Raw genomic sequence first — 14,641 nt, 5'->3', positions numbered from 1 at the left:
GTTTTATTTTATGGATATCTGTTTTGTTGGCCTCGGGGTGATCGATTCCCGGGTAGCCATTTACTTATTTGGATATCTGTTTGGTTATTTGGATATATTTTATTGGCCTCTGGGTGATCGATTCTCGAGTAGCCGTTTACTTATTTGGACATCCGTTTTGTTGTTTGGATATCCGTTTTATTGGCCTCGGGGTGATCGATTTTCGAGTAGCCGTTTACTTATTTGGATATCTGTTTTATCCGTTTTATTGGCTTTGGGGTGATCGATTCCCGAGTAGCCGTTTACTTATTTGGATATTCGTTTTGTTGTTTGGATATCCGTTTTATTGGCTTTGGGGTGATCGATTCCCAAGTAGCCGTTTACTTATTTGGATATCCGTTTTGTTGTTTGGATATCTGTTTTATTGGCTTTGGGGTGATCGATTCCCGGGTGTTTGGCCGTTTTACTCTTTTTGCCGTTACGACAATATGGGACGAAGCAGGGCAAGTGCGTTTTTAAATGAAATTTTATTAAATTTGGGCCTCGTTAAAACCCTCCGTTTTGGAGGTAGGGGAAGAGTACCCTAAAATAATACAAGGAGAATAAAATAAAATAATATAAGTGAAAGACATAGTTTTAAGGGAGGGAGTGTTCCTACGTGTAATATCGCCGTAAGTTGGCGGTATTCCAGGTTCTCGGGATCTCGGTTCCGTCGAGTTTTTTGAACTTGTAGGCTCCTTTCCCGATTATTCCTTTGATTAGGTCGGGCTTTTGCAGGACTTGCCTGACCGCTTGGTCGGTTCAGACCGTAATGGGGTGAGCCTGGAAATATTGTTCGAGACGACGGGATGTCGTGAGGAGTGAAAAGGTGAGTTTCTCGAGGCGTGAGTAGCGTGATTCCGTGTCTTGTAACACTTCGCTTATGAAGTATATGGGTCGTTGGGCCTTATTCTCGTCTTCTCGGATAAGCGCTGCTGCGAATGCTTCCTCTATTATAGATAGGTATAGGTAGATGACCTCTCTTGTTTGGGGTTTAGCGAGAACCGGGGGTTTTGCTAGGACTTCTTGAAATGTTGGAATGCCTCTTCGCATTCCACTTCCCATTTGAAAGGGGTTCCTTTCTTCATAAGTTTGAAGAAAGGGTTCGCCTTTTGGGCCGACGCGCCGAGAAAACGAGATAGTGCGGTTAGTTGGCCGGTAAGTTTCTGGATGTCTTTGAGATTTTTTGTGCTTGCCATTTCGGGGATGGATCTACATTTTTTGGGGTTAGCTTCTACCCCGCGTTGCGTGATCATGAAACCGAGGAACTTTCTTGCTTCCATCTCGAAGGCGCATTTTGTCGGGTTGAGGCGCATTTGATGTCTTCTTAGGGTGTTCATTATAAGCTCAAGGTCGCTGATGAGTTGCCCGCCAGATTCGGTCTTGGCGAGCATTTCATCTATGTAGACTTCCAGCTTGGTCCCAGACAGGTTTTGGAAAAACTTGTTGACGAGCCTTTGGTAAGTGGCTCCGGCGTTTTTTAGGCCGAAGGGCATGACTGTGTAGCAGTACGTGCCGTCGGGAGTGATGAAGGCCGTCTTCTCCTCGTTGGGTCGGTGCATGGGTATCTGATTGTATCTGAATTTGATGATTGCTCTTCTGGGTTATCCGCCATGCTGCCACAACGCTGCAAAGTCCCCACAGACGGCGCCAATGTACAAGATGTCTCTGGTACGGGTTGAGAGATGGATCGAGAACTTGCGGGTTGAGGCAGATGCCGGATCACTTGACTGGAGCAATGGGAGGAGGTACCTGCAAAGACACTCCGACGCTTAAGTCAAAATGGATCCAAGAGGTATAAGGTGTGAGGAATGGATGAATACCTGGGTCCTCTATTTATAGGTGATGGTGAATATCTTATCTTATCTTATTTGGCTAAGATAAGGGAGACGTTTGGATTATCTTATCTTATAAGGGAGACGTTTGAATTCGAAAGTTGGTTAGGAACTCTAGTGGGCTGGTTCCAGGCCTTCTGGAAGGGCAAAGTGGGTCAGACCCTGGTAACTGAGTTTGGGGACCGTTCCGGGTGTAGGATCCGTGGGCTGGATCCGTAACACCTAACATTTCTAATCATAACCATCTAACTCAAAAAATCGCAATTACAAAAAATATTTATATTACTTCTTTCAAATAACTCAAGAAATTTATAGCTATCGCTACTCATAAAATAAGTCTTGTTGCATATAAGACTAATAACTTCAAAAATCTAACATATCCTACAATCCAAAACAACCTTCTTAGGTACCATTTTAACTCATCAAAATCTAACCACCTAATAGTTTAGTAGCTTATTACTTCTAACATACACTTATATTAAAAAAAAAAATTTCCCTAACCAACTACCACACGATTTATGTTAACATTACTAGAATGACTAATCTATGTTTAAAAAAGAAAAATATCTTTACTAACCTCGAGGTGGATGGCACCAGTAATATGCGCGACTCCATCTAACCGATATAGACGATTCAAGTCGTCCTCCATGTGTCCAGCTTCGATTTTTCCTGTGCGGTTTTTCGATAATTTCGGATCTGCTGGTGGGATGGGGTGAAATTTGTATGTTTTGTAGTTTGAATGAATGAAATTTGATTTGTATATATAACAACATTGAGCATAAATCGAAGCCATTGGATTTGAACTACTTGAGGGAGATGTTACTTGTAAATCGAAACTGTTGGCTTCGATTTACCATGGGTTGCTATTCTTGTGTCTATTTACATGCAAATAAAAATCGAATTTCATTGTTTCGATTTAGTGTGGATATTTAATTCGAAGTCATTAGCTTCGATTTTTAAACAAATTCTATTTGCATGCAGTTCGAATATGATGGATTCAATTTAGTACATATTTACATAAATCGAACTTAATCAGTTCAATTTATATAAAAATGCAACTTAAAATATTCAAGTAGTCTATTCCATTTTAAAAAATCTAAGTAATTTTGAATTGAACTTGGTTTATTATAATAATTTACTTTTTTAACTGAGCTTGATTCTCTAGACTTTTTCTTAAATTAAACTATAATGATTAATTTGCAGATGAATAGTTTGGATGACATAAGTTACTGTGGAGGAGGCAAAGGCATCACATGGGTTTGTGCGTCCTTTTTCCGGCAATAAAAAGACGATATGTTAAGAAACATACAAGAGTTTGTAAGGAGATTACAGAGTAGTTGGCGCACGAGAAACCCTATTCCTAGTCAATGCAGTGCAATAGTAAGTCAAATAATATATGTAGTTATTGCATCCCCATTCTCCAATTGGAAATCCAAGTACACACAAATACACAATATAGTGGGAGGGAATGAGCACTTTGGTCAACTCATTCATCACTCTGCTGGCTAGTCACAATGTATCAAATCAGTGTACAATTTTGTGTTCTCCAACGTCAACAAGGATGATCCACATGAACAAAAAAATATCCTTGAGAGCAATCATGCCATGTTCATGCCTCACATGTTTGAGCATCAAAAATACCATAATACCCCCCTTTGTTTCAAGGAAAAGTCATCACAAAGCTAAAGTGATGACTATTTATACGTGGCTAATTTTTTAAAAAATAAAAAAAAAATTGTGTAATTCAGTATCATAATTAATTGGTGTGTTTTTTTAATATATATTTCAATTTTTTTATTTTAAATAACAAATCAAACACTTAAATCTAAAGATCAAATTTCATAATGCACCAAATTAGAGAATTCAATTTATAGTAAAATATTTTTTTTTTATTTTTTTTGTAAAACAAATCGGAAGAACCAAAAGATAAAATATCCCATGCCACTAATTAATTAAAGGATCTCTTCTAACTAGGAAATCAATTTTTTTCAATAAATAGCCATCAATTATTTTAATTCTAAATTCAGCCCAGGCACGTACCAAGTGGGTCTCGAAAGTGGATTTCTGCACTATCTGTACTTAGTTACTCATTTTCTATAAACCTAAGTTACTAGTTTAGTATAAAAACTACTTTTAGAGATTCATTTTGTACCTTATGACATTTTACACTTCATATTGTATCTTCTACGGCATGAGCCTCTAAACCCCATAGGTGGGGGTGAGGAGCTCTGCTGTGTTTCAATGGATTAATGCAATTACTACTGTTTTCTATTCAATCACGCTTGATTCTATTCTAAGATACTCACTCGTACTTCAATATAGAGAATATGATGATCCGTGACACTCATCATTATCCTTGTTATTATCCTCAACCACTCCCGTTCTATCTTAGCTCAACGTAGTCATTGGGCGACAGCTTGAGTGCGTATCTCTTGGGTTTCTAATCCACGGACCGAGTCTGGAGGTTAGAATCTTCGTGGTAGAGGCTAGAACCAATTGGCAGCATTCTTGGGATCCGGAAAGTCTAAACCTTGTCTGTGGTATTTTGAGTAGGATCTGGGAAGGGATGACTGTGACAAGCTTCAAACTCATGAATGTTGGGTGCAGTGACAGTGTGCAAAAAGATAAAAGATTTATCGCTTGTCAATGAGTTACTGCATGTACAAAATAGAATTCAAACCTCTAATATTTACTTAAACGGATGAAAGAACTAATTAGTCGAGCAAGTAAGTTAGTTTAATCTTCAGAAACCTTTCAGCGGTAAAGGAAATGCAACAAAAATAATCAAGGGAGGAAGAGCCGAAGAGATAATATTTTGACCCAAACATTTTTAGTAATTGATCCGGATCCTCTAAAATTGTATTGTCACTTTAGATATAAAAGTATACCATTAATTACCACTGAATTAAGATAGTGGGACTCATAGATAATAAATATTACAAATTTAAAGGTGATTAAAATATCACTTTAACACTTTACTAATATTGTTATTTTAGAGGATCTTTTTCTCTTAATAATATGTCTTCTTTTTTTATTTGGTAATTCGTAATATGTCTTCTAAAAGTCGTCCACATATATAAAGTCCAATTTGCAAGCCCAACAAGTATTTATTGTTGGTATTTTGAACACTATATTCTCTTATGACAAAAAAAAAATCAGAACACTATATTTGCCAAATCATATAGTGTAGTTGGAATTTCCATCTACAAACTTTTTTATTTTTTTATAGGATGGATTGGACAGTCCTAATTTTTTCCTAACTAATAATTAAAAAAATAAGGCATATGATGTCATTATTATTTGTTTTTGAAAATAGAGATTTCTTTTATTTATACGCATAAAGAATTCATCAATCATCTAAAAAGTATAAGCAAAAATAGATGAATTTTATAGTGCCTTCAAAGTTCAAATTAGTTCCTAAAATGGTCAAAATACTAAAATTGGAGCAGTCAAATTTACAAACATGAGATAAAAAAGAAACAACCTGCGATTAATATAGTTGAGCGAAGCTGTTCTAATATATATATGCACACCTCAAAATTTTAATTATTTAGTAAACTAAAAGTACAGCTATGCTGAAGAAAATGAATCTCTTATGTCTTATCTTCATTTCTTTCCCTTTCCTGTCTTTAATCGATTTCCACTTGTTTATTGTGAAAAAGATGTAAAATTCTTCTTTTGATTTTGAAATCAAAAGGTGTGATTACAAGTAGTAATAAGTGTAAGAAAATAAAATTACCAAACATGTATCTTGACAAGCTTAGAAGAAACAAGCTAATAAGGTAGTAGTTTGGATAAAATTTTGACTTGGTTAAAATTTGATAAACTAGCTTATTAGTTGAGTTTTTTTTTTATTTAGTCAAACAAAAAAAAGTTGCCAGCTAATCATATATTAAAAACAAATTATACATGATTACAAGATTAAATTGATATTTATCAATTTATTATACAACTTATAAAATTATACAAAATAACATAACAATTTGATAAAATTAAGTTGATATTTATTAATTTGATATCATGACAGTTTGAACAAGTGATGATTTATTTATTTTCTAGTAGTTACTTCTAATAAATCGTAATTATTGATTACGACATTTTTTGATGTATGTCAAATTTTGCATAAAATTAGTGAGTAAAAATGTAAGAGAAAATTAGTAAAATTTTGTATATGTGTAATACTTTTATATAAATTTTTAAAATATGTAAAAAATTATTATAGACTTTTCGTTGTATTTTGAAAAATGATAATGCTTACCATTTAGTCATATTATTTTTATTATTATTAGTTTTTCAATTTTATCTATTTCTCATTTATAAAATTTAGTTACGTTATTATATCTCGTTAACTCTAGTAGACTAGGATTGTATTTTGTATGTATGTTTGTATTATACAAAAAATTAAAAGTAAACGTCCTTAATGAAAATTCTACAAAATAAAATTTAGAGTGAATACCCACTGACTCCTAACAATTATCTTGAAAGGACAACGACGCGCTCAAAAAAAAAATACCCAATTCAGCCACTAATTTTTTTTTTGGACTGATTAACTTATGTGCAAAAAAAAAATAACATTAACTTTTTTTTGGCACAGGAGCTTCGTTGTCCTTTCGAGGTAATTGTCAAAGACCGAGTTGAGTTTTTTTTGTCAAGGGCCTCGTTGTCTTTCGAGGTACTTGTCAATGACTGTTTTGAGTTTTTTTCTAAAATTTAATTTTTTCACATTTTTTTTCAAAACAAAATTTGTGAACACAAATTACAAGTGTGCAATGCAAAAAAAAATAATATTACATATTCAAGCTTTTTATAAACTAAGTCAAATTAAATTAAACAATAAAATTTAAAATAATGGGGTAATGCTAGACAAAAAAAAGTCAAAATTTGCCTTATTTAGCATTAATTAATTATCGCAACAATTAATAAATATTAAATAAGACAAGTTATAGCTGTTTTTGGCTAATTTTCTTTGGTTACCAAATATTTTCGAAATAATGTTAGTCATAATTAATTTTTATTATATTAGACTAATTTTTTTGTGACTAGACTAATTTAATAATAATAAGAAACGAAGAAGAATTTAGTGAATGTAGCATCCTCCAACCTAGAAAAGGAAAAGGAAGAAGATATATAGTTAGTAAAGGGCGGTAAATTAGGGTTGTAAACTTGTAATAATATAAACGGATAAAGAAAACGCGGTAAATAAATAAATAGATTTTATAACTTGCTATTTAGCTGCGACATAATACGAACAAAGTTGCTTGTTTTTTCTTTTTCTTTTTCTTTTCATTTTTTTTAAATTCTTCCTGTGTTGGTCTTCCCTCCAAAAACAAAAGCACCCGCATTCTTTCCTCCCAAGAAAGCGGGTTCAGCTCCCTCTTCTCCCTTCTAAGGTCAATCTTCTTCTCTCTCTTATTCAATAATCCCTCTGTTAATAACCTACATTGTTTAATTTTGATTTGTTTTATATTATTATTTAGATGATTTTATTCTTAATCAATTTGTTAATAGGTTATTGTTAATTAATTTGCTAATAGGCTTGTGTTTATCGATCGGAGATGAGTGCTTCTTGGCTTGGAGGGGAGGGAGGGGACGAAAGAGAAGAATAATTCCTTTTCCACAATTTTTTGTTTTCATTTCTTCAAAACGCTTTTGATATATTTTGTTGTTGTTGTTTTAATTTCTTCTGAAAATTTGTTGATAATTTGCATGCAATTGGATTTAATTTATGGATTCGGAAACTAGCACCGATTCGGCAAAATGTTGCCAGTGCTGGAACTGCATCTGCGGCTGCGATTGCTCTGTGGCGGCGACACTTCAATCTTCGCGAAGCACGAAGCGGAGGTATGATTCTCGACCTGCATCGCCGGAATCAGTCGCCAAGGTTGAAACATTGGACGAATGCAGCGCACTGCGGGAGGCTCTTAGCCGGCAGCAGCAGGCGGTGAAAGATTTGGCGGCTGAATTGGAGGAGGAGAGGAACGCGGCGTCGTCGGCGGCGAACGAGGCAATGTCGATGATACTGAGACTGCAGAAGGAGAAGGCGGAGGTTCAGATGGAGGCGAGGCAGTTCAAGCGCATCGTGGAGGAGAGAAGCTCTCATGATCAGAAAGAATTGTTGGAATTGGAGGATTTGTTGTATAAAAGGGAACAAACAATTCAATCTCTGAATTGTGAGGTTCAGGCTTATAAGCACAGATTAATGAGTTTTGGCCTCACAGAATCTGAGGCAGATTGTGAAGAATTCCAGGTTGCCTCTTTTGATTATCCTCAATTGAAATGCAATATACTGAATTCCACTGCCAATGCTGATAACAATGATGCTGATGTTGAGAAGTATATATTTGGGGAAACTCCTAGAGATCGTTTGAGGAATTTGGAGAATAGGATCTCTCAGATGGAGAGGAGTCCCACCTATAGCCAGATGGAAGGGGATTTTCCAGGCAAGAATTTCCTAGAGAAGGTGGTAGTTGGACAGTCGCCGCGACGATCCAGAAGGAAGTATTCCTTTGATTCGGCTTCATTTGGCCCCGAGCTTCTGATGGATTCTCCAAAGATCACTGGTGGTAACTTTAGCAAGATAGAGGAGGAGCCATTTTCCAATTTGAAGAAGGTAGAGAATAATGCATCAGAAGCAGGTGATGAAATATATGACAAGGTTTACACAGTTGACTCTGGTTACAATTGTTTCAATCAGTTTAAAGGTGCTCTTTATGATGATTTTCCTGTAACCACTCCAAGAGATTTTGGGAATAACATTCATGGTGATTTTGAAGATCCTTACATTAAGAAACTTTACATGAGGCTTCAGGCACTTGAGGCTGACAGGGAATCAATGAGGCAAGCAATCATTTCAATGCGCACTGATAAAGCACAGCTTGTGCTGCTGAAGGAGATAGCTCAACAGCTGTGCAAGGAAATGTCACCACAGAGAAAAAGGACAGCAAGAAAGTCAGCTATGGCTCCATTTTCCTCGGTTTTTAAGGTAACTATATCACTCTATCATTGTTGAAGATTTTTTTTTTTTTTGGTGTCATATCATTGTTGAATATTGATAGAGGCACTTATGCATTCAATTTCATTTTTGTTTTTGTATGTACAGTGGGTCGTATCAATTGTTTTCTGGAGGAAGAAATCTCATGAGATCAGGTAAGTGGATGATAATTAACCATAGTTTCTTGGCATATATTAATGCATAATCCCTACACACAAAGTGTATGGTTTCTAACAAATTCAAAATTTCAATTTAATTTGTTCTGAATGTTGATTATGCATAGTAGTTTGTAGCGGTTGAATCTTGAACGATTGGTTTTGATGATTGTAGGTATATATTCGGGGTACCATCTGAGAGTGTTGGATTGCTAATGCTAATTAACAAGGAACCACGTGTAAAGTCATGGCGATATATTGCAAGAACACAATTGGAAGATTAATACTCCAATTCCAGTTGGATTCTTACAGGGTATAGCCTCACTGTGGGATCACCAACTCAACCTTAATCACACTGTATAAAAACTTTTTTTTTTTGTTCTTTCTTTCTTTTTTTTCTCCCCCCATAGTTTTTTCCCCACTTTTTTTCCCTTTTGCCAAAGAAATTCAATTTAATTTGTTGATTGATCGGTGAAAGTTGGTCATGCTTTGCCCTTGTGAGCAATCCACTTGGATTCATGCGTTCCTTAATTTCCCACGCAACTTCTATATTGCCTTGCTTCATACAAAATTCTTGTAATTTTTTAAGGGCTATCAATGAAAAAATTAAAATAAAATATAAAGTTAAGTTTTTAATACATATATTATGAAAAAGAGCTCATAGACCAGTAATTTTTATTTATAGAAGTCAGCATTTTTAGTCGGTATTATATTTATAATTTTCTATTAGCATTCTGCTAATGTATTTAAATTTTTTTATATTAATAAAATTATTGACTAACTATTGGTTAAAAATAATAAATTATATTAATCATATAATACTGTTATTATGTATTTATTAAAAAAATTATTAATAGTAATTTTATCATTATTCTTAAAACACATGGGAGAAAAATCCACTTTTAAAAATCTTCTGCAATTTCTTTTTCTAAAACAAAAAGGGGTAACAAAAAAAAGAAGTAAAATTAGAAATAAGAACAAAAAAAAATGTTACTTGAGTTAAAATTAAAAAAACAAAAGGCCTTACGCGAATTTCTATAGAGAAACGGGTTTTCGAAACGTTTCTATTTTGTAGAGAGAAGAAACGCGTTTCTTTGGGTTTAGGACTTTGGGCTTTCGTACCCTACGCCGTCGCTGCAGAGAGAGGGTGGCGGCAACAATTGAAACCATGAAAGGGAGCTTGAAGATGACGAACTTGTTGTCTCGCATCAGAAACTCCTCAAAGAAAACCAAAACTAGCACTAACAAACACAGGAACAGAAAAAGATTCAATCTTAGAAACCAGAACGCCATTTCCATTCCCAAAGACTTGCCTTCTCCCCATGAAGAAGAAGATGAAGAAGGAGAAGAGAACGCTGAAGAAGGTTTCAAGCTCAAAAGCTCTGCCCCATTACTCACACATGGCGTTCAACCCTTGGGGAACCTCTACCTCAACCCAGGTTCCATCAACTCCAGAGACACAGGCTTAGGTAACCTTCATACCCTTTCTGACGAGCTTGTTCTTGAGATTCTAGGGTTCTTGGATAGTACTAATTTGGGGGTTTTGTCCACTGTGAGTAAGTCCTTTTATGTTTTCACAAACCACGAACCTCTTTGGAGGAACCTTGTGTTGGAGAATCTCAATGGTGGGTTTCAGTTCAATGGGGCTTGGAAATCAACTTATGTTGCTGCTTCCTACCCTTCATTTGATATATCAAGTAACGCACTTAAAAGCTTTAAAGTTAGAGACTTTTATTCTGATTATCTCTTTCAGAGTTGGCTCTGTGCTAATCTTGAAATGAAACCTGAGTGGTTGGAGAGGGATAATATTGTTAGGAAGAGGGGCATTTCAGTTGAAGAGTTTGTGTTGAATTTCGAGGAGCCTAATAAACCGGTGTTGTTGGAAGGGTGTATTGATAATTGGGATGCACTGGAGAATTGGGATAGAGATTATTTGATGCAGTTGTCTGGTGATGTTAAGTTTGCAGTTGGGCCAGTTGAGATGAAGCTTGGAGACTATTTTCGCTACTCAGATCAAGTTAGAGAAGAAAGGCCATTGTATTTGTTTGATCCGAAATTTGCTGAAAAAGTTCCGAAATTAGGTTCTGAATATGAAGTCCCAGTGTATTTTCGAGAGGATTTGTTTGGTGTATTAGGCAGCGAGAGACCTGACTACAGGTGGATCATTATTGGTCCTGCCGGGTCCGGATCATCTTTTCATGTTGATCCGAATTCAACTTCAGCTTGGAATGCAGTGATCAAGGGATCAAAGAAATGGATACTATTTCCTCCTGATGTTATCCCGCCAGGCGTTCATCCTAGTCCTGATGGTGCAGAGGTTGCATCGCCAGTTTCGATAATTGAGTGGTTCATGAACTTCTACGGTGCAACAAAGAATTGGAAAAAGAAACCTGTTGAGTGTGTATGCAAAGCTGGAGAGGTTATCTTCGTACCTAATGGATGGTGGCATTTGGTGATCAACCTGGAGGAGTCCATTGCCATAACCCAAAATTATGTTAGTAGGTAAGCTTTTTAATTTTTTATTGCTTTCGGGAGGTTTCAGAACTATGATAAACAAAGTACTAATTGAACTTTTATAGAGGTATGTGATTGGCTGATTGTAACTTGCATGATTTATTCTTGAAAATACAAATCCTATTAACAACAGCTTGCTTGTACTATATGTAATATATTATTACTAAATCACTTATGAATTGAATATGTACCATTTGAAATTTGGGCTAGCTTTGTATTTTGCATGCGCCTTGGATAATCCAATTCCAATCACAAATGTTGATTGAATGTTTTTGCAGGAGAAATTTGTTAAATGTGCTAGATTTTCTTAATAGGCCAAATGCTAGCACACTGGTGTCTGGAACAAGGGATCGTGTGAATTTGTATGATAAGTTTAAGAATGCTATTGAGGCTTCTTTTCCTGGAGAAATGGATGAACTGGCCAGAAAAGAAGCAGAGAAAAAGATCCAGCAGAAGAAACTCTCATTCTGGGATTCTGTCTCAGATTCCAATGCCGGAGCTTTCAAGTTCTCTTTCTAGAGAGATACATTTTGCTGAATTCCGACGATCAATTTTGACATTATGATCGGTTTTTCATTGATTGTACTCTTTCAATTGTTTTAGGTGCTACATTGTCTTGGCAACCTTCCATTTTGGCTACCTGTTGTACTAATTGAGTATCAAAGCTGAAAAAAACATGGATTCCTCTATCCATATATTGATGGAGGATGAACCATGAATTAATTGTCATTATGAACCCAACTTCTTTTTCCTGAGGTACTTGAAGTGAGTAGGGGGTCTTCACAACCCAGCAAGTTTGTTCCTTATCAAGGTTTTAAGTTCAAATTTTAGAAATGGAAAAAAAAAATTCAAACTTTGATTTATGAAACTTGTCTGATAACAGGGTAGATATTGTAGCAAATACACATCCAGTAATAATAAGGAAAGGAAGAAAGCTCCAAATTTGTCATGCTTTCTGCATGAAGGCATAAAATTTTGTATAGTAAATTATTATTTTTATCTATGAAAATTTAAAATGCTAAACAAATTTAATTTTGTATGGACAGATTTAACGACATTCTAAACTTGGGTAACAATGCTAGTTTCCTGAAAATTATAGTTTAGATGCATTGCATTATGATTGTCTCCACCAAATCGAGAACATGAGAGGGTGGGAAAATGGCGTTTGCTTCAAACTCGGTTCTGAAAACGCTGAGGCTGAAGAATCCAAAGCTGGTGCTTTTGGAATCATGCAGCAACCTGATCGACCTCACAATTATCCACGCCCACATGCTCCGAACCCACTTCTTCTTCGACGTCTTTGCCGTCAGTCGCCTCATCGCTCTCTGCACAGACTCCAACAAGAACCTTCTCCACTACGCCATAAGGCTATTCCCCCAAATCGAAAACCCAAACCTATTCATCTTGAACGCCCTCATACGAGGTTGTTCCACCAGCGATGACCCCGCTGCTTCCTTTCGCTATTACATCCAATCGCAGCGCATTGGTCTCTTGCCTGATAACATCACTTACCCGTTTCTGGTTAAGGCTTGTGCTCAACTTGAGAATGCTATTATGGGCACGCAAGCACATGGTCAAATCATAAAGCATGGATTTGAACGCGATTGCTATGCCCAGAACTCCCTCGTTCATATGTATGCCACTGTTGAAGATTCAAAGTCTGCAAGATGCGTTTTTGAAGAGATTTCTGGGTTTGATGTGGTGTCTTGGACTTCCATGATTGCTGGGTACCATAAAGGGGGGGATGTTGACTCTGCACGCGAACTGTTTGATATAATGCCGGAGAGAAATTTGGTGACTTGGAGCACTATGATTAGTGGGTATGCCCGAAACAATAGGTATGATAAGGCTGTTGAGCTGTTTCATGTTCTTCGGAGTGAAGGGGTGATGGCTAATGAGCCTGTCATGGTGGGGGTGATATCCGCTTGTGCTCATCTGGGTGCTCTTGCTATGGGGAAGGAAGCTCATGAGTATGTGGTTATGAATGGCTTGTCTTTGAATCTGATTCTTGGGACAGCTCTTGTTGACATGTATGCGAGATGTGGAAACATTGCGAAAGCTATTCGGGTTTTTGAGCAGTTGGCCGAGAAGGACACACTTTGTTGGACAGCTTTGATTGCTGGACTAGCCATGCACGGCCATGCAGAGAAAGCGCTTTGGTATTTTTCGGAAATGGTGAAATCCGGGCTAGTTCCGTGGGACGTTACATTTACGGCGGTGTTGACAGCTTGCAGCCATGGAGGATTGGTAGATAGGGGCCTAGAAATATTTGAGAGCATGAAACATGATCATGGAATTGAGCCAAGATTGGAGCATTATGGATGTATGGTTGACCTACTTGGCCGTGCAGGGAAGTTGGCGGAGGCAGAGAAATTTGTTCTTGAAATGCCCATAAAGCCGAATGCTCCGATATGGGGAGCATTGCTAGGAGCTTGCCGGATTCACAGAAATGCAGAGGTTGGGGAGAGAGTTGGAAAGATTTTGATAGAGATGCAACCAGAACACAGTGGTTACTATGTGCTGCTTTCAAACATATATGCTCGCACAAACAAGTGGAGAGATGTTACCATTATGAGAGAACTCATGAAGGAAAAAGGAGTAAGAAAGCCTCCTGGGTATAGTCTCATTGAGGTAGATGGAAAAGTTCATGAATTTACAATTGGAGATAAATCACACCCAGAAATTGAGAAAATAGAGAGAATGTGGGAAGATATACTGCAAAAAATAAGGCTGGCAGGATACATTGGAAATACTGATGAAGCTTTGTTTGACATAGATGAGGAAGAAAAGGAAGATGCACTTGACAGGCATAGTGAGAAGCTGGCAATTGCATATGGAATTATGAAGATTCGACCTCCTTCACCAATTCGGATTGTGAAGAACTTGCGGGTTTGTGAAGATTGTCACACTGCTACAAAGTTGATTTCAAAGGTTTTCCAAGTAGAGTTGATTGTGAGAGATCGAAACCGATTCCATCACTTTAAAGAAGGCACGTGTTCTTGTATGGATTACTGGTGATGAACTATATAACTGGTTTCATATGAAAAATGTTCGTGAACTCACTTAAAAAACTACAGGTTAATGACTATCATAGTCCTAAATACATTTAGTAGTTTGAATTTATTATA

The 14,641-nt window shown here is 36.5% G+C and overlaps 3 protein-coding genes across 3 annotated transcripts; all 3 read left to right on the top strand.

Annotated features, from left to right (window-relative positions):
- The first annotated feature begins 7,431 nt into the window (after positions 1-7,431).
- LOC112755948 (myosin-binding protein 7-like) lies at positions 7,432-9,530 on the top strand. Its single transcript, XM_025804300.3, has 3 exons — positions 7,432-8,835; positions 8,953-8,999; positions 9,175-9,530. Exons 1-3 carry the CDS (start codon positions 7,579-7,581, stop codon positions 9,281-9,283), a joined length of 1,413 nt encoding a protein of 470 aa, XP_025660085.1. The 5' UTR covers positions 7,432-7,578; the 3' UTR covers positions 9,284-9,530.
- A 498-nt stretch (positions 9,531-10,028) lies between these two features.
- LOC112755947 (arginine-specific demethylase JMJ22) lies at positions 10,029-12,272 on the top strand. Its single transcript, XM_025804299.3, has 2 exons — positions 10,029-11,501; positions 11,792-12,272. The coding sequence occupies exons 1-2, from the start codon at positions 10,168-10,170 to the stop codon at positions 12,030-12,032; spliced, it is 1,575 nt and encodes a 524-aa protein (XP_025660084.1). The 5' UTR covers positions 10,029-10,167; the 3' UTR covers positions 12,033-12,272.
- A 90-nt stretch (positions 12,273-12,362) lies between these two features.
- Positions 12,363-14,634, top strand: LOC112755945 (pentatricopeptide repeat-containing protein At5g06540-like). Its single transcript, XM_025804296.3, has one exon. The coding sequence runs from the start codon at positions 12,672-12,674 to the stop codon at positions 14,529-14,531; it is 1,860 nt and encodes a 619-aa protein (XP_025660081.1). The 5' UTR covers positions 12,363-12,671; the 3' UTR covers positions 14,532-14,634.
- The last annotated feature ends 7 nt before the right edge of the window (positions 14,635-14,641 follow it).

The sequence above is a fragment of the Arachis hypogaea genome, chromosome 6, assembly GCF_003086295.3.
Source record: "Arachis hypogaea cultivar Tifrunner chromosome 6, arahy.Tifrunner.gnm2.J5K5, whole genome shotgun sequence".
In the NCBI taxonomy this organism is placed as follows: Eukaryota; Viridiplantae; Streptophyta; class Magnoliopsida; order Fabales; family Fabaceae; genus Arachis; species Arachis hypogaea.
The sequence above is the reverse complement of the archived record's forward strand: the minus strand, read 5'-3'. Positions and strand labels throughout refer to the sequence as shown.